We start from the raw sequence: 23,875 nt of genomic DNA on the forward strand, positions 1-23,875 counted from the left end.
TTCGCGATAGCTCCGAACACGCTGGCGATAGAGAGCTGAAACTTGGCATACCTGACCTTTGATCCAAGCCGGATCTTTTGACACCAACCGCATTTTTGGGTCAGGTCAGGTCACTGACCTATGACGTCATAAGTGAACCTCTGCACGGTCTTCAGATGTCGCAACTTCGCAACGCCCTCACTGCCAGAGGAGATGTCACAGGGAAATGAAACTTGCAGGATCTAGTATCCATTATGAGTCCCACAACTTGTATATCTCGGATTTTTCCTAAAGGTCATATGAGGTCAGGTCATTTTCGTGACCTCACCATTATAAGTCAATGGGGAAAAATTCAAACTGCTATTCTGGCGCCGAGAACGATCTCCAACTATCTCAAGCACACAGAATCGTGATTTGATGCACTCCTTGCAAGGTTAGATGCGTCACTTTTGCAATGTTGACCTTGTGTGACGTCATTTATGACGTCATCAAGGTCATATTAGTTTTTCGTCAATAACTCTTGACCAAATTGAGCTAGCGAGTCGGGAAAGCCACCAATGGACTCAGGAAGACCTGCCGAATCGAATGATATGCGACATGACCTCTTTCGACCAACTTCGTGACCTGGGGGTGCTGACCTGACCTTGACCTGAGGTCAACACCCCAAGTTGACCTGACCCGGACAAAAAGTATATCATTCGACGCGCCTGAGCGAGACGAACACGATGCTGCCAAAATCGGCGCTCTGTGGCCGTTTTTTGCGAAGTTATTCACCAAAAACTGAACCGTACCTTGGGGCACTTGACCTGACCTCAGAGGTCACCGGTTGACCTAGGACCTTAAAATCGGGTACCAATCTCTGCGTCTCGTAACGGCGCACACGCTCGTTTTTTCCGCGACGCGCTAGCTCCACCAGGGGCGAAACGGCGAGGGGGGGTCGTACCCGCCCCCCCCCCCCCTCGGCCGGCGCGTATGTAGAAAACCAATAGGTCCGGCGAGGGTTAAGCCACGGTTATTGTATGCCAACTTTGTATTGATTAGAATGAGAGATGGCACAGCATCATATTTCAGATAAAATACTGTTACAACTATATTGAATTAGAGCCTCAATTAATACTTACACGAAACATTACAAACTACATCACTTATCAAGCCAAAGAACGCATAAACAAAACGCATCCATGAATCCAACGGAGGTAAGAATAAACCTTCCCGCTCACTTAAAGACATATCAAACCGGACCTGACCACGAATCGAATGTCTATCCGGCCTGCTTCGTACCCTTATTCTTAAGCTACACCTCACAACCGCTCTGATGTCCATCCCTGCTTTGTACCTATCTCTAGCTACACCTCCCGGCCCAGCCTCCCATGTCCGCCCCCTGCCCCGTCTCAGATCTATCAAACTAGACCTGACCACGAATCTAATATCATCCGTGCTTCCTTACCTTCTTCTTAACCCATTAACGCCCGAGCATAGAAACAAGTATTCAATAATAATGATTTTTTGGATTTGATGTTGAATTCGGGCGATTAAGAAGCCCCGAAAAAATTGGACCAAAATTCCAAAAACTTTTTGAGATACGATACCGACCCAAAATGAGCCACCGGGCGCCCGCTCCCAGCCGCCGCGCCGCCTCCGCGGCCGGCGCGGGGTCCGCCCCGCCCCGCGCCGATCGGCCGGCCACTCTCCCCACCCGCAGCATGGCCGCCTCCTCCCAGTCCTTCCCTCCCCAGGCACTCATCCAATATCGGCTTATTTTCCGGAGGTTCGAGACAGCCTGACATTCCAAGGAAATAATGTATTTCGTGACTACAATGTTTCACGCAAACGAGATCGACGGGCCTTTCAAACGGCGACCTGCGTCATGTAATGCCGCAAAACACAAAACCTAGGGACGTACCTATGCATAATTACAACATGATGGGAACTGTGGAGTGTAGAACGATGAGAACACATCATTTACTCCTCATATAGTAGGTATACGGCAGTAATGCTTCAATAAGATGATAATGACAATGCGATCAAATTTTCACCATCTGTCTCAACACAAGCTGTCATTTTTCATCGCACACTTTCTCACTCGACATCGCGGTATAAACGAAGATAATTCAGTCGAATTCGCATTGCACGTTTGCACCTCATACCACTATACAGTGTACACTCACGGCGACAGACCATGGTACACCGCAAAGCACTTGAAGCAGATGGCCACGTCACACTTGATACAGCGCTTCGTCGAGCGCAGCTTGCAGCTCTCTAGCTGGCAGCGACGGCGGGCGTTCAACGGTGCCAGCATGTGCCCGACTCCGTCATACCGGAGGCTGGCCGGGATGTGTGACGGCAGCGGCCGGGCCGCGTCTCTCTCGCAGGCTGCCGCCTTCAGGTACGTTGTGGCGATCTCACGACGGAAGTTGATGAGTGACAGCTGGTCACCGGTTGCCGCGGTCTTATGCAGGATATGGCTGTTGACCACGGCCATGTCCAGCATCCTGGTGATGAGACACCAATACCATTTTTTTCCGCGGATCGCCACTTCATACGCACCCAGAAGCTGGTCGTGCAGGTCGACTCCGCCCATCCCTGTGTTGTACGTCTTCAGCACCTTGGGCTGCGGTATCGGGAGGCGCTTTTTGGCTGTCCTGTCGTACCGGGTAGTGGAGGTGGGCGGGCCGGCTGCGTCGTAGTTCGTCATGACGTTGACGACCTTGTTGTCGTGCCACCTGACCAGCAGCACCTCTGACGTCCTGTCGAACCTCTGTTCGTAGCTGCCACGCCGTGACTTTGCCATCTCCTTCCTCTCGGTCACGGGACATTTGTCCAGTCTATTTTCCCTCACTGTGCCCGTCGCGCGTACTCCGCGGTCCTTCAGCTGCGCGAGGAGGCTTCTGGAGGTGAAAAGGTTGTCAAAAAACACCTCATGACCACCAGGATCCGACACCACGCTCAGCATGTCCATCACCACTCTCGTGCCCAGCGGCTGGTCACGCAGCTCAGGACGCTCTTCCTTTCCACAGTACAGGTCGAATTTATAGCAGTATCCGTCACTGCCACAAACCGCCCAGAGCTTGTAGCCGAAACGAATCGGCTTTCCTCGTATGAACTGCTTCAAGCTGTTGTGACCGTAGTACCTCACAATCATCTCGTCAACGGCTAGCTTGGACTGAAAAATACCAAACTGCTGGAAGGACTTGTTGATCATATCCAGAAGCGGACGCACCTTGAAGCCACGGTCTTTTGTCTCTTGCTGTTTATTGTTGTCCTGGACGTGAAAGTAGGACTTGATTTTCAGGTAATCCGATCTCGTCATCGCTTGGCGGACGATAGGACGGGCGAGGTCGTCGTCCTTCGACCAGTACATTCGCTCGCTGGGGAGCGGGTTGTAGCCGGAATAGAGCAATATTCCGATGAACGCCTTCAGCTCATGGTCGGACAGAGAGAAGAGCTGGTCGTTTTTTACATCTCTCGCGTACCGAAGGGTTTCGAGCTGGATGAGATGGAACACTTCGGGTGTGAAGATTTTCTCAAAAATATCCACAGCCGTACTCCCACTCAGCTCGCTGGCGATCTTCTCCCGAGCTTCTTCCGGTCCGTTAGAAGGCGCCTGCCAGCCAGTGTATTCCGGTTGCTGTTTACGCCAGGTGGGAGCGCCTTGATCCGTGCGTCGTTTTTTCTTCGGCGGAGGCGTGTTGTCTTCAGTTGGCGGTGTTTGGAAATGAACTTCCACTTCGCCAGGCACGTCTGCCACCTCGGCGACACCGGTGCATTCGTCATTGCCTTCATCCTCGTCACTGTCGTCCGGCGGAATGCTCACCACATCAATATCACCATCGACAGAATCGAGATCGTTCATCACCGGCTTCCTGTAGAGTCAAATACCGCTGCCGCGGCATGGTGATTGTTTTGGTTCCACTGGTGGAAGACTACGAGCTCAAATATGACACAATCGCACTATCTGCCCTCTCGCGACAAACTGACCGGCGTACCCTCCCCTGTCATTAGCCGCCGCTATCCGGGAAGCGTATTCGCCAATTGTATTACACGAATCGGCCCATCAACTAGCGACATCTCTAGTGCGACGTCATAGCCATCCGCCGCGACAATGCATGCATTGAGGCTAGATTTGAGTTGAGACTATTTTGCATTGTATATGGCTATTAGACATGTATGTGTCGCCGTAGCCGAGTGGTTAGAGTCTCGGTGTGATGGACGACAGGTCGGTGGATCGATTCTTGCTTCAGCGGTTCTTTTCTCTTAAAAAGAAGTCGGTCGTAGACGCGCATTTTTGGCCCCTACGTTCGCACGCCAATATCGTACGCCCAATGAATCTCTGACAAGTGTTCATCTGATTAAGGAATAAGTTGCAAAAGAACTGCAGTTGCAGTCTATACCTGAACTACCAATTTTGTTACGGCACTGTCGATATTCGTCAAAGTCGGAAGAGCTATTATGAAACACACTCGAATGACAACGGATTCCTGTATCATTTCATCGATCAGATAAGACATGTATAGAGATAAATTGATGACAGCCCGCCGTGAGCATGCAACTTAACAACCAGTCCCAAGTTATCTTCATAAACGTCTAATATAAATCTTTTGACTTTAAAGGAAATAGTTCACATTTTAACATGGGTTTTGAACTGGAATAGCAGTTCCGTAGCTTGGGCTGAGACGAGCATAAATCAGGAGCTTTTACAGCCCAACGATCACCCTAGGCAAAGATATTCTATTTCTCGTCCCGAAAAATGTGTCTTGCGTTGAGGATGTGTGCCTTGCATATATTCGCATCCAGTATGAAACGAGCATGGGTCCCGGAAATTCTTCAGAAACTAGAGAAATTATCTACGAGAACTCTAGAGAAATTCGCTCCAGTGAGGCGCTCCAGTAACAAAAGCACGAGCAGATCGCCCAAATGCCGGTGGCCGCGATAATTTCTCTAGTTTCTAAGAATTTTCGGGACCCATGCTCTTTTCATACTGGATCGCGTGTGCCTTACAGAAACTGAAAAGTTCTTCCTATATCAAAAATATAGAAAATAATCTTTTGCTGTAAAAAGGTTTTATTTTCTTTGCTGATCATTTTGAACATAAAAAATCACAAATCCATTGCAAAAAAAAAATAATTTCGTGAAAGTGAACTATTTCCTTTAACTAGATTCCAAGTAAGAGGACTTAGGTATCCCCTGGCGGCTGAAATGTAAAAGTTATAGTTAGGGCATAGCTCCTATAGATGACGCTCTGACGGCTGGAAACTGATTATCTCGTCCCGTGATTACGCTAACAGCTATGCCGAACTTTTTTTGTGCATGGTGATTCTTACACGAAAAGCTATCTAATAGCCTGCTTACCAGAGTGCGATTTTTACTTTTCATCTTAGTTTTCGCTACTTTTAGGTACTTTACCTTGCCAAGTGCCCACCTACTTTCAAAAGGTCAGCGCCGCCCCTGTCAATGCTGCGTGCTATCACCCATTGGCAGTGAGAAATATTGATCAATGAATGGCCATCGCCCAGCACCATTTGTCTTTCCATTGGCTACGTTCGCATAGTATGCACTATGCATTAGTGATGTCAATCACAGAAAATCAGAACACCGCTACCAAACCAAATACAAACAAAGACCATTGGAAAATACCGAAACCGAACCAATCGGTTGGACTGCAAATATCTATCTTATGCAACATATTCATTAGAAGAATGCCTACGTCTGATTTCTTAGGTGCACGCCGTTACAAATGTATAAAAAACGCACAATGACAGATGACACGAAAATCGAAGTCGCCGAGTGGATTCGAACCACCTACCTCTGAATTACCAGTCCGATACTCTAACCACTTCGCCACAGCGATAACGTACCCCATGTAGCTTAAATGTCAATAACTTAAAACCTAGCTTCAATAGTCGCCACCAGGGCGAGGACCGAAAGTATGACGCCACGCTGACGTCACTCAGGAGGCAAGCTATTGGTTGGCCGATTCGTGTAATACAATTGGCGAATACGCATCCGGGAATCCCCGCGCCCGCCACCAGCTGCGCGAGGGCCTGACCTCAGGACCGGTGAGTCCAAATTGGTCGCTCAAAATTTCTCGCGCGCCACGCACCGCCGGGGCGTAGTGAGCCTGTTATCGCCAACGGATTTAGCAAAAGTGGACCTTCCTCAGTATAATATGTGCTTGCTGTCTCATTACTTAGAACAATGACCGAAATTAAGCCGTTTCACTGCATTTCTGTCGTAATATCAAGAAATCGCTAACTTTAGGACCCCACCAAATAAAGTTCTAAGGGTTGTGGTCATCAGTTTCCAGATAACCATCTACAGATAACCCTTCTCATCAATCACCAGGGATTGACAGACCCCTCCGACGAAACTAGTCAACCGTGGCACCTTTCAAAGACACCGTCCATTTTTGATCCGCCGAGCGCTAATGGGTTAAGCTATACCTCACAACCGCTCTGCTGTCCATCCCTCCCTTCGTACCCATCTAGGTACTATACCTCCCGGCCCGGCCTCCCATGTCCGGCCCCTCCCCCCTCACCCTGTCGTCTGGCCGGCTCCACGGCTCTCGAGGTCAGTAGTTTGCGCTCCTTATCCTTCCTCAGGTCCGGCTCTATGATAGTATCCATCAGGGTGGGCCGCGAGTCTCCGTTACAGGCCGCGGGTACGGTACTGCAGCGGGTCTTCACGGAGAAGAACACGTCTGTGGGAGAATGGAGAGATAAACAGGTAAACCAGGTCCTTGGAAAGATTAAGTCACGGGGACAGCACCGCGTCTTCAGAGAAGAAGAAGACGTCTGAAGGAGAATGAAGAAATGCAGGGGTTTTACTGATAAATAAAGGTCTATGGGGGAATGGCGATATATAGCGGGTCTTCATCGATAAATACACGCCTGTGGCGGAATGGAGAGAGGTAGTGAGTCCTCGCTGATAAATATCCGCATGTAGGGACAAAGACACTGGGTCGCGGCAGCTCCTCACGAGTGAGCTAATGTTATCGACATATACTTCAGAGGGAGCCGTAAATATTTCTATGGGAAAACATTGTGTGTAAATTGAACACTATCTCCTCTCTCCCTCTCTCTCTCTCTCTTTCTCTCCCTCCTCTCTCTCTCTCTCTCTCTCTCTCTCTCTCTCTCTCTCTCTCTCTCTCTCTCTCTCTCTCTCTCCCTCCCCCCTCCCTCCCTCCCCCCCCTCTCTCTCTCTCTCTCTCTCTCTCTCTCTCTCTCTCTCTCTCCCTCCCTCCCTCCCCCTCTCCCACACTCACTGGACACTATGTTCTCGAGTGCTCTCTCCGGCTCGAGGGTGATGGCCTGCAGGTACAGTTCGGTAGGGTAGTAGACACAGCGTGATTTCAGCATACGATGGAAGTACGTCACGTAGCGCTGCTGGGAGGGAATGGTGACGCCCTGTGGAGAGAGGGAAGATACGGGTCAGTATCTGAGTATGGGAGAGAGGTCAGTAGAAGCCAACAGAGGGAATGGTGACGCTCTGTGGATAGAGGAAGATACGGGTCACTGGTCAGTATGGGGAGTCAGTTGAAGTCAACAGAGGGAATGGAAGAACGGGTCAATATGGTGGAACTGGGAGCAGAGGTCAGAAACGGGTCAATATGAGGAGAGAGGTCAGTAGATGTCAACACACAGGGAATGGTGACGCCCTGTGGAGAGAGGGACAGACACGGGTCAGTATGGGAGAGAGGTCAGTAGAAGTCAGAACTGTGGAAAGGTCAGAAACTGGTCAGTATGGTGGGAGCCGAGCTGCCGTGCAAAGGCAAAAACTACTATGTGAGGTCAGAGTCTGACCTAACATAGTATTTTTGGCTTTGCACGGCAGCGAGGTCAAAAAAGGCCAAAGCGTCTGTGATTGGAGACAGACTAGAAATGGTCAGTGCGGGGTTCAAAGAGAGGTCAGAAGAGGTCAATAGAGGAAACTGGGTATCAAGTGAGGTTGTGAGCCTCACTCCACTCACAAATGGTGAGAAGTGAGCGAGATGAGGTGAGAAATGTGGAGAGAGGTCAAATACAGGTCAACACAGGGCAGTGTAAATAAAGGTCAGAATGTCTGTGAGGTTAGAACCGGGGTAGAGAGGTCAAAAGAGATATATACAATACATACACAATAAAGGGAAGGGAATGATTCACAAAAAAAAAAACAGATTAAGAACAGGGTTGAACTACAGAACTAGCCTATTCATTCCAAAATTCTTTAAGGGCGGGATTAACCCGCAGTTGGACGCATCAGCTAAAGTACATTTTTCACTCCCAGACTTCTACTAAAGCTTCACATTTTTACAGACATAAAAAGCTCGCCAGCACAAAAGATTGTCACCACCAGCCGAAGACTCGTACGTCACTTACCTTGCCGTCTTTGGTTCGCTTCTTCCCGTAAAAGTCGAGCACTTCTTCGGGTGTAGCGCAGATACCGGCGTACAGGAGGTAGCAGCAAATCATCACCCCCGTGCGACCCTGGAGAATAAAATAAATAATCAGCGAACCAGGTAACAGCTGCAGAGCATCACCCCTCGTGCGACCCTTGGGATTAAAAAAGGTTTATCAGAGGCTTCACAAAAGGTAGCACAGCGATGTAATAGAGATACACGTGCGACTCAGCTGTAGCGTCTAGGCTATTCCTCAAATTGTTGTGTCTCCTTTCAGCCGTAGCTTCTCCCCGCGCCGTAGCGTCTCCCTTTTCTGCCGTGGTGTCTCCCCTCCCCGTTGAATCTCACCTTGCCCGCCGTAGAGTCTCTCCCTGCCAGCCATATGATGGATGACAAGCACGTAGTGCTTCACTGTCCCACATTAAGTCTCACCTACCCTGTCGTAGTCTACCCATCCGCGGAGCCTCCCGCCTCAAAAATTCGTTTGTTCCTGTCGTACAGTCTTCCTACCCTGTAGTCTTACCCTGCCGGCTCTACACTCTACAGTCGTGGATGACCACCCCTGAAGACTCAGAGTCTCGTCTTTCGTCTCGTAGCATCTCCCTACTCCGTAAAATCTCACCTTATCCGCCTTACAGTGGATGGCCACCCCTGAAGACTCAGAGTCTCGTCTTTCGTCTCATAGCGTCTCCCCGCCTCGTAGAGTCTCACCTTCCCCGCCTTACAGTGGATGGCCACCCCTGAAGAGTCTCGTCTTTCATGTCCTAGAGTCTCCCTGCCCCGTAGAATCTCACCTTCCCCGCCTTACAGTGGATGGCCACAACATTCTCCTTGTTAGCATCTAGCCACTCCTGGACTTTTCTGCAGAAAGTCTCGATCTGCTCAATCCGGGGCGGCTTGTGGTCCTCAAACGGCTCCCATTCGACGCGACCCTCGAACATGGCTGAGTCGTACTGACGCTCCCGGCAGCTGTGGAGAAAATGACGTCATTAGTCCAATAATGTTTTATCTATGTGTCAAGGATATGGCTGAATCGTGCTGACGCTCATGGCAGCTGTGAATAAAAATGACGTCATGAGATTTGACAACGCATCCTAACATTGCACAGTTTCATATGATACAACATTTCTTTGAACGTGATTGTTTCGCCCAAAAGAGTAGGCACAACTACAAAGAATGAAAATATCGTATAATGGCGTGGGCGAACCAGTAACTTCACTAATCTCAAAGTCGCCGAGAAGAACAAACACTGCAGAGCGATGCAACTTGCAATGGTGCAAGATAGCTACCATCCCGGCAATCAGCAGCAAGAAAATCGGAAAACCAGAGTTCTGTCACATAAGACCGCAAGTCGCGATAAGCGATTTACTTGAAAGTCGCGCGATTCCAATGAGTCAGTGGGTCGTGGGAACAGGAGAGTGCTACAGGATGTGACTGCACGAGAAAAACGAACGTACGCGACAGCGCCTCGGTAAGGCCTGACGACAGTTTTCTGCGTAACGTGTGACATCGCATGGATTTACCGCGACGCATTGTACTCAAACCTTGCACGGGGCTTCAACAAAGGTTCGAAGTTCAAATCCCAGTACCCTCCATTTTCAAACCAGCACGCTTGCCAGTTTTTTAAATAATTGTATGACTTCCACGCCTAAAAATACTTTCTTCTATCGCCATATCTTTGCTGAAACGACAGATAAACAACTCACGCAAAGTAAAATAATGAACGCGCATATGTAAGAATGTGTCCATCGTGCTATCTCATCAACGACTTCTTTTACATATTACTTCTTTTACGACTTCTTTACATTTTGTATCTCAGCGTTCCCAAAACCAGCCCACACCCACACCACAACTAACCCTCCCCTCCCCCACCCCCAGCCCGCTTCCTCACAGCTGGCCCGCCTGAGCAGCTCGCTGTGTGCGCTGTTACTGCGCGATAGATAGCCTGCAGGCCATGGTTATCCGGTCTCCGGGGCGGGCGGTGGGGTCCGACCGCCCTTAGCAACAGTGACGCCGAGCTGTGGGGGAGGGGGAGGGGAAGGAGGGGGTGGATAGGGATAGGAGGGAGGAGCGAGCATGGGCGCTCTGCACATGCACTTCGGTTGAAAGAAAAGAAGCATAACCATAAAAAGTACGTTGGGTCCGATGAATAAGGAATGTGTGCAAAAAATAAACATATGAGATGAAACATGCACTAGTTCTGCACCAGAAATCAAACAGTAGTAAACATATCGAATTTGGTTCTATGTTTTGACTGTAAAACCGCAACAATTTCGCCTATTATAGTATGAAACTAACATCAAGTTCTGTCCCCTAGCAACAGTGAAATCGGTCTGTAAAACAAATTTGAAAAGTAGGCACCTACGCTAGGAACGAACCGGGTAATGATTCGCCGCTCCTCGCTTATCTCGAATGAGGCGATGTAATTTCACGAAAAATTTAATAATATATGTCTCCTAGCAAAACTTTTACAAAAGAGGCCGATATCAAGTCCCCGCTACCTAACCGTATCATGACTCATTTCCTCCCCCTCCCTTTTCCACTCGCTTACGCCTACAAGTCAGCACCCCTCCTCCTCCTTCAAAAACGGCGGTCTCATGACACAACCCTTCGCTCCCAGCAGGCCGATTTAACCCTATTAGTGGCAGGGGGGGGGGGGGTGTTTTTATCCACCCCTCAGGTTTTTCGGGAATATCTCCGAAACCGCTGAAGCTACGATGCTGAAATTTTCTGACTTTTCCTAAAACTAAATTAGGCACATTCCCTGAAAATTTCAAGTTCATAACTTTACCAGGGGCGGCTCCAGAGCACTGGGAATGGGGGGGGGTCCTATTCGTGAAGCGAGTCATTTGGGCGAAGATCACGATGCTGCACCAGTTTTACGAACAGTGAATAAAAGGTATCATGTGATAACATATACAGTTATTGTGCATCCTCTTTTGACAGGTTTTTGCTATAATAGGCGGATCCAGGCGTCCAAAAAGGGGGGTTATGTTTTACGTCCCAACATAGGTGCCCTGACACCGCCTATGCATTACCAATACAATTTTAGTCGTTCTCTCATAAGAAAATTATAACATAACAAGACCATTACCACCCTTTTTAGAAACAGTACCAACAAAAACCTTATTCACTATACTTTTTGTGTACCCCCAATCTCAATGATCTGTATCCGCCTATGATTTTTGAAAATGCATATTTTTAGGATCCATGTGAATTCCTGGTTCATTCTCTATCGATCGGCAAAAGTTGCGTTAAGATTGGTTCAGAAACCTGGCCGTGATAAACAGTCTAAAATGTATCTGCAATTTGCCCGTTTTTACCCCCCTCTACCCCCCCCCCCCTATTGACATTTTTTAATTTTCATTTTTTAGAAATGTAGATCACGTTGAGCGAAATCGAATGCCGTTTGAATTTTGAAAATCGGCCCGTTAGATATCGAGATATCAAGGGGGGTCGTAAACAGCCCCCCCTGCCACTAATAGGGGGTAGCCAGGAGCCTGCCACTAATAGGGTTAATGAACTTTGCAGGATTTCACATCAGGGACCAGGGTGTATTTTACGCCCCAACAAAATACGACCACTCAGAAGAAGGCAGTTCTATTAGGAGCCGAGGGCGTAGCGCCAGTTATGTTTTTCATTGTTTGCGTTGTATTTTACTATATCCACTACATAAATCATTTATAACATGGCTTACATCACAATTACTTTATAAAACCGTTCGGGATAAAATGCAGTAGAACGAGTGGAAAACTGCGTCAGTCGCATTTCACGCCGTTTTATGAAATCGGCCACTGTTTTCCCAGCCTACCCAATCGCAGTTAGTACCCCCTCCCCTCCCCTACCGCAGGCTTAGATCACCCGTCTGCTGAGGTCACGAAGGTCACTGGTCAGTAGGGGGCGGGGCAGGATGGGGGAGAGAGGGGAGAGAGGGAGAGAGGAAGGAGGTGTGATAAGACTCAGCAGAACCTACAGAGACCCAGCTGGAGCGAACCGAACGCTCGGCCTGCCACTAGCCGACACCCGCTGGGGATATGTGAGCAATATAAATATGCATTAAACACGCCTAAAATGGATGAAAAGGGGCCTTCTGAAATTATGACGATCTGAAGATGAAAGGATGACGATGACGAAAGATGATGACGATGATACAAATGATCTATAAATGACAAGCGATGTCAAACAATTCACGCCCGAAATATTTCTGCCGAAAAAGTCGGCAAAAAAAAAAATTAGCACGAGGCCTGTAACCGTCCGATGTAGAGTGGCCTTCAAAGGTTGCTGTGACATCGCTTCTCTCACAAAAAAATCGTCCCTCAATGCCAGAATTTTACGTATTAAATATGCATGCGTTACGTCAAGGGCCGTCGCCATGAAGTATATCACATTCACGAGTGTTGTAAGCATCCCGTGTGGAGAAGACAAGACATGAAGTGGACGTGAAATCATTATTTTTGCATAAAAAAAGAGCTGACAATACTCAATTCTACAGTTTACAAAGCACTTCACCACGACAAACAGTGATACACCGGTCAACACTTCAATTGATCAGTCACCAATCACCATACCCATAGCAGTGGCAATCTGGAAAGACCGAAATACATCGCATAAAAAAATATTCACCAGTTACATTTGCATCCTCTAGGTCTAGGTATACGTGTTTCACGTCGACTTAAAGAAGTAAATAGCGATCTAAAATAAATAAATTCAATTGCAAGAAAAAAATAGAAGCTACCAAATGGTCAAATATGCCTTGTGTCATAACTTAAAAAATGTATTCTTTTGTGAAGCATGTTTCAAATCGTGTTTCACATTGAGACATTGAGGCTGCCTTACGTTAATTTTGAACTCGCTTTATTAAGTCGACGTGAAAATGCAACTTTAGGAGCTAAGCGGTACTCACAGGTTGAAGAGTTTATATCTCTGCGGATGCCTCTTGTTCAGGAACTCCAGTACCTCCTTGGCATCGTTCCTATAGAGTGTCTCTATGGCCTTTGCCGGGTATCCCATGGCGATGATGTTATCCGTGATGTCTGTTACGGGAGTTAAGGAAACGTGCACACAAACCCGACCCAGACCCGACTTTCATATACATGGGTGGCCATTATAAGTCAAAACACAGATAACAGAAGTACTATTATATTCATTTGTGGTTAAAACAATCGATTTTGCGATATTTCACCAAAGGATTTCTCGTCGATACGAGTACTGGACAATACAGACTGGCGTAAAATCAAGGAAAGGTGGATTCGAACAAAGACACTATGAATGTGTCCCGTAGATCATTTAATAGAGCATTGGACTCCCGGTGGTGAGAGCCCGGGTTCGATTCGCTCCGGCGCTCGATGTTTGACACTCCCGAAAGGGATGGTCTGCAGTTGGTGGAGTCAGCTGAAGCCTGTGGAGTGAGACGCGCCATGTTGCGGTGCACGCTGAAATTTGGACCTGATTCAACCTGGGTTCGCATGATCAGACAATGGACAGTAAGGGTCGGATTTGGGGCCAACGCAACAAGCTCTGCTTAGTACGTGTTAATCTCTGCCAATGGGCCCATTCAAACATTCATACTGACTTGGAGCCTAATTCACAGACTTGGAGCCTAATTCATATAACCAACAGTCAGATGAAAAATAGACAAAATATGTACCAATATGATAACTAGCAAACTCATGAGTAGATCAACAGTTATCTTGTGTACTTATATTTAAGAAAGAACTAGAAAAGCACAGAAAATGTGATGAAAAGATGCCAGAAAACCTTCAAGTTATTAAATACAAGCAGTGTCCCCAATAACACATGACACCTAAGCCCTAGAACTTGTGAAGTGTTAATCTCCTAATCATGAATTCAGTCAAAAGCAAGCAAATCTGTCTTTTCTAAACCAGCATAAAAACATTTCTATCTCCTCTCCTCACAAAACCCATGACAATCATTTGTCCACATCTGACAAGCCTGCAAACCAATTAGTGGTCAGTCTCAGAAAGGATACATGATAGATCCAAGTTGAACTTTCCCTCCTCAAATCTCTTCTTATTCTTGGATACCATGGACTTTATAGAGGTGGCCATGGCTCAGTCCTGGGTCCCAGGTCAGGTCAGGTCAGGTCAGGTCAGGTCAGGTCAGGTCAGGTCAGGTCAGGCTGGTTGGATCCAGCCAAGTTGCCAATGCCTGCAAACAAATAGAGAAATATGTTAGCAATCAAGTAAAAGCAAATATCTAAGATTTCACCGACATTGAAGTCAACTCTCAAGGCACATATTGAGATTCAATACTATTTTACAAACAATTTTGTAAGACTTAAACAAACCAATCATAAATCCAGCAATTGCAAATTGCATTTGACATCCTATATAGGTGAAAGGATAAAAATGAGGTAGTACTTAAAAATACAAAGAAACAGAACAAAAATTACTGGTACAAAAGATAATGAACCTGTGTAGCTGTGAACACTAACTCAGCTACAGCTTAAAGATGCAAGAGTTACATTGAAAGTAAATATTTGATAGCAATACATTCGAATAGACGACATGCATATTCTAAGATGCTGAGAGTACCTGCATCAATATCAAAATATCTAAAAGACATCAATAATTACATGACTACCAAAAGGATGACTTAAAATAAATTTGAACAAAAAGAATCAGAATCGTTACAAACTTGAACTGGATGGATTACTTCACAAACAGCTTGCCAGCTTCCAACGTTTGCATGTAAAAGACAATGAGTAACAAAGATATGGTCAGAGCCATCAACATGTTAAAAATAAGCCAAAAACATAGTAAAAAGATAAAGAAATACCTTATCTTCAAATAATATCACGGCACGAAAGAAACGCGGCAAACAGCAAGGAAGGAGACAAATTAACGATGGCGCTCCAAATACATTTGTGGCGTGATTCCTGTCAATTTACATTTTCATAAATGGCGTCATTAAAATATTAAATACAAATTTATGTAAGGTTTGCTATGATTCTAATTAAAAAAACCATTTTACAAACTATGATACCTTCACTTATTTTGAAACAGAAATGATGACTCAAAATACAAATAAAATAATATTTATATTGACGTCATTTAATATTATTTTAAAACTGAAATTCTACTCCATCTCCTTACTATTGCGGAGGCTTGATGCTTTTGAAGTGCGAGAGAAACATCACGTGGTTGGTTGAATGTGGATTGTTTTTGGAAATAATTTAGACATGTGTCCGATATTCGTTTCATTACACGATTGTCAATTTGGCAAATTATATATGCTCTGTTGTAATTGAAGATTTGTGAAACACGTATGATTTAATCATTTATCAGTACCTAAATTACAAATGTTTCCTTTTACATTTATCTCATGCGGATCACCGATGTCAATATGTCTGTTTTAATTTAATCAGTTGACATCTGCTTTTTGCTTTTTTCATTGAAACCATTACTTAGCTATATCATTTACCTACAAATTTGTATTCAATTCATGCATTTTACTGTTAATTATGTGTACTCGCACAAAGCCCAATCTTTCAATATGTTCTCGATATTGATGAAATTAGTACCTTTACTTCCATTTCAACTTAAACTACCTATTCTTAAGAAAAATTATCATGTGACATTTGCTATCTTCTTTACAGGTGATGATGTGCTAGTGTACTTTCAACACCAAGTATTCTGCCAGCAATATGTCAAATGACATTACAACGACAGACACCATCGATCCTGATGAGCCTGCCAATGACAACGCACCTCAGGCAGCATCATTATCTGAAGAGCCTGCAGCCCAGGCACCTCTTGCTGAAGAATCAGCACATCCAGCAGAGCCGACCTCCTCTGGGTCTGATTCGCTCCCAGTGGCAACTCCTGCTGTATCATTAAATGGGGCTGGTGCTTCAGTTGAGAGTGACTCTGCAACTGCTGGTGATGTGTCTCTGACAGATGACTCCATGATCACTGGTGATGTAACCAGTGTCACCACTCTACAGCCCACTGGTGCTGGTGACTGTGGAAGGATTGGAGCTGGTGAACATGCTGGAGAATTTGTGACAGGCCATGCTACTGGCTCATCTGAAAGTCCAACTGGCATTTCCAGCAAGACTGAGAGTGAGACATTGGAAAACCCTCCTGTCAGCATAGAAGCTGGCTCAGGATATTCACAATCAAGTGGGAATGTGCCTGCAGAACCTACAGAGGAGTCTGTGAATTCTTCAGAAATACCATCAGTTCATCAACCTAACACACCTTCATCATCACACATCATTCCACCAGTATCAGAATCATCATCATCATCCCTCATGGCAACAGATGTTACCATGGCAACTGTAAATCCAGCACCTGCAGTTGACAACACAACTTCTAGTTCGGATTCTGGCCAGAAGATGGCAGCATCAGGTGCTTTGGCCATGCTGGCAGGCTACAATTCTGATGGAGCCGATGATTCAGAAGAGGAGGATACAGGTATGTGTTTCATTTAGATAATGGAAAAATATTCAACTGCATTTTATCGACATCTTCCCAACACATTTTCCTTTATTCTATTCCTCTTTTTCCGTTTTTTTTTTTTGGGGGGGGGCTTTTTGTGTATAAATTGTTCTGCCTCAGTCTGACACCTTATTCCTACAAGTGTATTACTATGCATAATTTTTGTCATGTTGATGTTGGGATAGCATAAATGTAACTTTTGAGCTTTTCCACCCAGTCATTTTACAGTCCATCGTAGGTAACCTTATTTATTCACAATAACACCTTCAAATTTCAAATTTCGGATTTATTCCCGATAAATTACTGATCGCACCCGCGCCGTCGAACTCCGGTGACGTCATTTATCACCCCATTTGACTCCAGTGACGTCATTTTCACAGCGATGGCCGTGGAGCCGGAGTTGACGGTGGACCGCGAGGGACTCTATCGTGACTCTCTGGCCGCCCCCTGGAGCGGTGACTCGGAGTCTGACAGCGAGTCGGCGGACGAGTCATCAGATAGGTACGGCCTGTAACGAGAAGAGTCAGATTCAGACACATAGGAGAATCAGATAATGTAATTGAGACAGTTTATAAGAGGTTATTTCTTGTAGTTTGTAATCAAGCTGCACTGTTTCAATGCTGCTTTTTAGACGTGAAAGCATTTGATATACAAGTTGTGATTTTTTATCTATCGAAATTAAGGCCAGTTCAGTTGCTTTTTGACGAACCCTTGGCTTATCACGAAGATTTACGAACTGATTTTGAGCTCGCCAGTTAGGACTCAATCAATTGATTTTGAGCTCGCCTATTTTTCGTTCCTGCGATGTCTGGAAAGATTATTGAAGACAGTATTTGTGCTGCTAAGCTGCAAAATACAATAATTCGGTAGCTCTAGGTCATTCTAGGTCTCTGAGTCTGTTCATCGGGCTCGCTGTCTGTTTTGTCAGTAACCCTCCCACTCCTCAACCGTCAGCTCCTCCAACTCTTCGTATATGCTCCCTCGCTAGTGAGCCCGGTCGTCGGGCTTGCTGTCCGTTTTATTCACAAACCTCCCGCTCTACCGCCGTCAGCTCCTCAAGCTCGTCAGACTCGGACTCGGAGCCCGCTGCCGAAATAGACAAGGAGGAGGAGGATGGCGAGACAGATCATACGCGAAGTGTGTTTGGTCCGATGACCAAAGGAGAACTATGTGAGTACTTTGTTTGAAGGCCACTGAGGTATTTACAGGAGCTTTCCTTGACTTTGTTTGAGGGCCACTGAGGTACTTGACAGGAGTTTTCTTTGGGCAGGTCATGACTTCGCGACTGAATCTGATCGATTGCGCCTATTTCCGATTTTGAAGGCACACGTTTTTCATCTTTCTCAACCGTTTTACGTTTCTTTGCCACTTGTCAGTTTTCGGTCATGATTTTGCGATGGTTACTTTGCTTCCTTTTTGTGGGCTTTGCAAAGCCCTCACTGATTGATGCAGTTTGATAGAGGCGTGGCATGACGTTGGTGTTTCGAGTTCTAACATCATGTAACAATTATCTTCTTTGCCATGCCGCCCCTGACTCCTTGCTGTTTCTATCTCTTCACAGGCTTGCTGGACCTTCCTCCCATTGAGCACCTTCACATCGTTCTGCCGGAGGATCAATGTACCAAAGTGGGCGTCGTAACCAGCGTGGTGGACTGTCTCGGTAAGTCATTAGATTATCAGAAATGTCTCTAGATTGGACGGTGGACCAAAGTGACCAGTGTAGTGGACTGTCTCGGTAAGTCCCTAAACTATCAGCAATGTCTCTAAATGGAGTCGTGGACTGTCTCTGAAATCTCCAGATATATCAGAAATGTCTCTAGACTGGGCGGTGGACGTCCTTCCTCTATAGACAATGATATTTCAATTAGTAACCCCCCCCCCCCCCTCCCCTGCAGTGGTCTGTGGTGGTCCAGTCTGCACCCGGCTCGCCGGATCTCGACATCGACTCTGTACAGTGTACTGTGTGTACAACCTCCCCCCTACCCACTGACAATGTACCCTCCCCCCACACTGACAATGTACCCCCCCCCTTCCGACAGTGGTGGTCCAGTCTCTCCCCGGCTCTCCGGCTCTCGACATCGACTCTGTACTCTTCCTGGAGAGAGGACGCCGCCCGCTCGGCAGGGTGTACGACGTCATGGGACCCGTAGCCGAGGCCGCCTACTGCGTCCGGTTCAACACACCAAAGGTGAGGGAGCTGGGAGAGAGATTATAGTCTGTTCCATGTCAGGTTTGCAGCCTGAGTATTCTGCTGAAAGCAATGCGAGATTTCTGTACATACAGCTCTTACATTTAAAGACGCAAATTGAACAAAATTGACTGCACTCGCAAATTGACGAAAAAATGAACGTAGGAGCGAACTGCCGAAGGAACCCCGACCGCAAGTTTGATATGGAACAGACTATAGTGACATTAGATCGCTACGCCATGTGCGGATCGCCCACGATCGTAAATACAATACAATATGTACTATAGTGACCTGGGATAGGTCGTGACCTGGGATGCCTGGGACATGCCTAGGGTCAGGATCCAGGATAGGTTCAATGGCCTGGGATGGGGTCAGTTACCCTGGGCCCAGTTTCACCAAGTGCGGTAAACTCAATTTGGGGTAAAATACCAAACTACCCCACTACGAAAGTACTACTACCCCACTACGTAACTGCAAAAATACTACCCCAAAATTGAGTTTACTTAACTTAGTGACATTAGGCACTTAGTCCAATCTCACCAAGTGCCGTAAACTCAATTTTGGGGCAGTATTTTTGTAGTTACGTAATGGGGTAGTTTGGTATTTTACCCCAAATTGAGTTTACCGCACTTGGCGAAACTGGGCACTGGATAGAGGCTAGTGACATCCTTTTGAAAATGTCATGTTTTGTGAAGCACGTGCTCCTTCATTTCAGGAGATTGAGGAATTTGGCATCATACCTGGCGCCGAGGTTTTCTACGCACCAGGTTCGGCCGAGTATAGCCATTTTGTGTTCGTGGAGGCCCTCAGAAAGTGAGTTTATAACTACTTCAGCATCTTTAGTGCGTGAGATGGACTGAACTTTTAACGGATAGTACAAACGCTGGCTGACTATAAGCTGCCGGGACATTTCGAGCGTTTACCCCTCCAGTCAAGTCTGAAATCGTTGAAGTTTTTAGTTTTGTCGCTTCTATTATCACCAAAAAGAAAACCAACCAGGTATGCTATATTATTACCTTTTCCCTTCATTTTACCTTTTATTTCATTCGTAAAAATGAATAAGGAGATGTTCGCTTCCTATTTGGACTGTTTAGTGCCTGCCTATTTCTAGTTATTTCATTGCTTTTAACCCTCGCCCGTATAGGGGGGGGGGGGGGGTTCGCGAATAACTCGCGTAAAAAGCGGCCGATCGCGACGAAACTTTCAGTACCCTCGCGTTATTCAATTTTACACCTACCCTGAAAATTTCATGACCCTGACCCCAATGACCTTTGACCTGTGACCTACTTTTCGAGACCATGTTTGGCCGGAATCGCGATTCGGCGTATGTCGGCTCGCATTAGCCGCGCGTTTGCAGTCTTTTCGTGGTTTCAAGCGTTCAAACATGTAATATGATGTTGCCCCATGCATTAGGGTGGGTGTCAAGGTCACCTGAAGGTCAGGTCAGGTCATTGACCTTTGGTGACCTCGGTTCACTTTTTCGAGTTTTACATGTTTCTAGGCCAGTTTTTGGAGCTGAATTCGAATTTAGCAACCATATGAACATTTACGAAGTAGTTTTGGTGCCTTCGTAACATGTTACGAAGCTGTCAGAGGCGGTTGACACCTACTAGGAATACCCGGCAGGACCCCTACTGGTTGACCTGACCTGACCTGACCCGACCTGGACTAAATGCATGGAGACATCATCTGTGATCAAAACTAACATGATATTCGTGATCAGCGCCCCGAAAAACCCTATAGCAGCCACACTTTACGACGTTCTAACAGGTCCCGATTTTCCGACTTTTGGGTCATTGACCTGACCTGCAAGGTCAACCAATGACCTAGGACCTTAAAATTGGGTATCATCAGCTTCCTCTCGTCACGGGCAACACGCTCGTTTTTTCCGCGAAGCTCTAGCTCGATCAGGGGCGAAACGGCAAGGGGGGGGGGGTCCAACGGACCCCCCCCCCCCCTATACGTTTGCGGCTGGAAAAACACCAATACGGGCGAGGGTTAATGCATATTACCGACATTTGATATGCGGTGTAATCGAACGATGTAAATTCGAAAGAGGAAAAAAGGACTGCGATCAGTAGCGGCGGAACACCCTCAATTAAGGGGGGGGGGGGGGCACTGCCGACTTTTGGTCCCATTCTTTCCATGCAACGCCCATAGGGCTAATGTTAAAATGCCAAAATCAAAGGGGGGGGGGGGCACGGTGCCCCGGTGCCATCCCGTTCCGCCGCCTATGACTGCGATTCGTTGTGAACTGAAAGCATTGACATATTTGCCTGCCTTTGTACTTTGACTGCCATCTTCAATTTTAACGACTTATTATGCACACACAAACGCGATCAATTCTTCATGGTGAAGAGTTTTTCTTATGAGAAGGGCCAATCGCCGTGAACCTTGCTGTCAGTGAAGCCTCCTTGCAGGAGTAGACGGTGTCTGTCCACATAGGGGAGTTGGCCTTGTTGAGGCCGGTAGCCATGGGTGTTCATTGCAGTATTCCTAATTCTATAACACAAATAATTATCGGTCTTACCGTAATATCAACCGTTGAACCACCGTTCGGCGTAATATGAGGAGGTCCAAAACGTCATTGGACCGTTCACCATCGCTCCCACATGTAGAAGCGCGCTCGTCACGTGCTTAGCTTTGTCGCGAGGCCCTATTTAGGGGTTTGTCGTGGATGTCAGCTCATTCATGGAGAGTTTAGCAAATGTAGATATTGCAAGGTCTGGGGAAATGTTACTGCTGAAGTTTGACGGCGCATTGTGTATGGGTCGAACGCTCCCTGGGTTGAACATTTTTTGATGGACTTGTAAGCCGGTTGCATCCATCAGCCTCCGTAGCGCAGTAGGCAGCGCGTCAGTCTCATAATCTGAAGGTCGTGAGTTCGATCCTCACCGGGGGCACAACTTTTCCGTTTCTGACCCGTACGTACGGGTCACCCGTACCCGTACGGGTCAGACCCACGGGTGTGGGTCAAAATCTACCTTCCAATTTGGTCCACGACATGACACTTGGCATTACATATTCGGAAATGTTAATACGTATCACGTTTTCATCCTATCATGACTGAAAAACTTATATTAGCCTCTCCACCATCTCCCTTCGCACCCATTCACCTCATTTACCCGGCTTTTTCTGCAGAATGCGTGGCTCTGACGCTAGTTGGTGGGACTCGAACGAACCTCCGGAGAACTGTCGTGATTTCTCTGATGACGAAGAGGAGCGGAACTTCAAACGGCAGAACAGAAAACGAACGGTACGTGCTTCTTAGTGATCTGTGGTGTTTGGTTGTTTAGTAGGCGTCGAGGGAAGAAAAGGTGGTGATATCGATAAAGCTGCCGTCACCGTCGGCATATCATGTAGCCTTACATAACCTAACCTACACCTACAACCTACCAACCTACACCAGTTTGCAGTTTCTCGCCTACTATAAGATATACGCTGACGGTGACGCCAGCTTTACCGATACCGAGAAAGTCTCATAGATTGAGATTTGGGGTCTGGGGAGATAAATGTTGCCAGAACAAAAGTGGAAGGAACCCAGACCATCCATTCCATTCATTTATTCATTCCCTGTGTGCTTCTTTCTGGGTGCGTTTTTCATTTGCGCTTTTCTCTGTGGCAGTTCATACGTGCGTTTTTTCTGTATGTGTAAATGAATCAAGTTACTTTTTCTTTAGATTGATCGTATTTAAACGCAAACCATCATTTTTCTCCTCACGTCCCGCTCATTTCTCGTATTTCAGATTCAGGGCACCTCCGACTCAGCAGAGACCCCTAACGAAGACCCTCCCCCGCCCCGCCCCACCTCCCGCGCGGAGCGGGGCCGGGGGAGGGGACGCGGCGGCAGGGGAGGGGGCGGTCCACCAGGCGGAGGGGGAGGGGGAGGGGCTCGACCGCCGTGGATGCCAGCGCCGCCCAGAAATCCGTTCTACGGGCATCGACCGCCTAGGTGAGCATGGTTTATTAATTATTTATTTATTTATTTTGTTTGTAGCGTCTTTGAATTTGAAGCAGTTATGCATATTTTACCATGATTGTCGTAGTTTTCCCTAAGAACGGTAATAGCAGTTAGCACGTAGGTTAGTGTGGATATAACGTAATGTTATGTTGCTGTTTTATTTTTACAATGGCGGGCAGGGTGGAAAATCTTTTTCACGCAGATATTCATGCAACTGCACAGAACCAATCTAGAATATTGATTCTGCGTTTTCTATCGTTCCCTGCAGTTTGTTGACGTCTGTTCCCGCGGCCTGTTTCAGTGCCGGACCTGCGATGCGGTGGCATCACCCGCCTCCAGGACCGTACAGCCGACCTCCCCCACCCGCACCCCCACCGGGGCCCTTCAGTCACCCTCCGCCCCCACCGGGCGGCTTTGGTCAGCCCCCTCCTCCCTTCCCCGCCCGGCCGGCGTTCGGCCTGACACCTGGTGGCGGGGCTCCGAACCAGCCGCCGCCGCCCGGACTGCCACCTGGCGGCGGACCGCCGAACCAGCCGCCGCCGTGGAGTCGGCCGGCCTTCTGGGGACCGCGGTGACGTCATAGGGGGTGATGACGTCATTTGAAGGTGCTTTTATATCATTTGTTGTGGAATGATTGTTACAGGGTGAAATACACAATGATGACCTTCGTAATCGCATTGTTTGGTTTTGGTGGTATGCATATGTTTTGAACGATACACCAAGAAAGTCGTTTTCAGTTTGACCGTCATGTTCTTGAAAAATGCTTAGTCTTAGTAAAGATATGGATTCTACAACCGAAGAGGCTGTCTCCACACTCCACAGGCTCCACACTATATTCTTTCACACCATCTAAAACTCGGGGAAAGTGAAAACCGCAGGGATTCACATATTCATTGAAGCGTTCGCATACG

The 23,875-nt window shown here is 47.0% G+C and overlaps 2 protein-coding genes and 1 non-coding gene across 6 annotated transcripts in view; 2 read left to right on the forward strand and 1 right to left on the reverse strand.

Annotated features, from left to right (window-relative positions):
* Positions 1-15,236, reverse strand: part of LOC122367179 (phosphatidylinositol 3,4,5-trisphosphate 3-phosphatase and dual-specificity protein phosphatase PTEN-like) — a 29,096-nt gene extending 13,860 nt beyond the window's left edge. For all 4 annotated transcript variants that reach the window (XM_043340063.1, XM_043340061.1, XM_043340062.1 and 1 more), the window contains exons 1-7: positions 15,152-15,236; positions 14,343-14,521; positions 13,257-13,386; positions 9,148-9,322; positions 8,334-8,441; positions 7,241-7,382; positions 6,515-6,676 (exon numbers count right to left, since the gene is read on the reverse strand). In XM_043340063.1, coding sequence (XP_043195998.1) covers positions 6,515-6,676; positions 7,241-7,382; positions 8,334-8,441; positions 9,148-9,322; positions 13,257-13,386; positions 14,343-14,421 — 796 coding nt within the window. In that variant the 5' untranslated portion in view covers positions 14,422-14,521; positions 15,152-15,236. The remainder of the gene's footprint in view (positions 1-6,514; positions 6,677-7,240; positions 7,383-8,333; positions 8,442-9,147; positions 9,323-13,256; positions 13,387-14,342; positions 14,522-15,151) is intronic.
* Positions 15,237-15,477: 241 nt separating this feature from the next.
* Positions 15,478-23,636, forward strand: LOC122367180 (H/ACA ribonucleoprotein complex non-core subunit NAF1-like). The gene is made up of 10 exons (XM_043340064.1): positions 15,478-15,515; positions 15,972-16,791; positions 17,196-17,316; positions 17,867-17,985; positions 18,377-18,475; positions 18,855-19,003; positions 19,719-19,816; positions 22,145-22,259; positions 22,750-22,955; positions 23,266-23,636. Exons 2-10 carry the CDS (start codon positions 16,020-16,022, stop codon positions 23,537-23,539), a joined length of 1,953 nt encoding a protein of 650 aa, XP_043195999.1. The 5' UTR covers positions 15,478-15,515; positions 15,972-16,019; the 3' UTR covers positions 23,540-23,636.
* On the forward strand, positions 21,834-21,906 carry Trnam-cau. The gene has a single exon. It is a non-coding gene; the product is annotated as a tRNA-Met (tRNA).
* Positions 23,637-23,875: the final 239 nt, after the last annotated feature.

The sequence above is a fragment of the Amphibalanus amphitrite genome, unplaced genomic scaffold, assembly GCF_019059575.1.
Source record: "Amphibalanus amphitrite isolate SeventyFive unplaced genomic scaffold, NRLGWU_Aamphi_draft 000855F_arrow, whole genome shotgun sequence".
Taxonomy (NCBI): Eukaryota; Metazoa; Arthropoda; class Thecostraca; order Balanomorpha; family Balanidae; genus Amphibalanus; species Amphibalanus amphitrite.

What these genes read in the sequence shown, in the direction of transcription:
- LOC122367180 (XM_043340064.1), top strand. Translation starts at nt 16,020, where the DNA reads ATGTCAAATGACATTACAACGACAGACACCATCGATCCTGATGAGCCT. An exon ending in TTCAGAAGAGGAGGATACAG is followed by an intron (nt 16,792 to 17,195) that starts GTATGTGTTTCA and finishes TCATTTTCACAG; the next exon opens with CGATGGCCGTGGAGCCGGAG. An exon ending in CAGCGTGGTGGACTGTCTCG is followed by an intron (nt 18,476 to 18,854) that starts GTAAGTCATTAG and finishes CCCTTCCGACAG; the next exon opens with TGGTGGTCCAGTCTCTCCCC.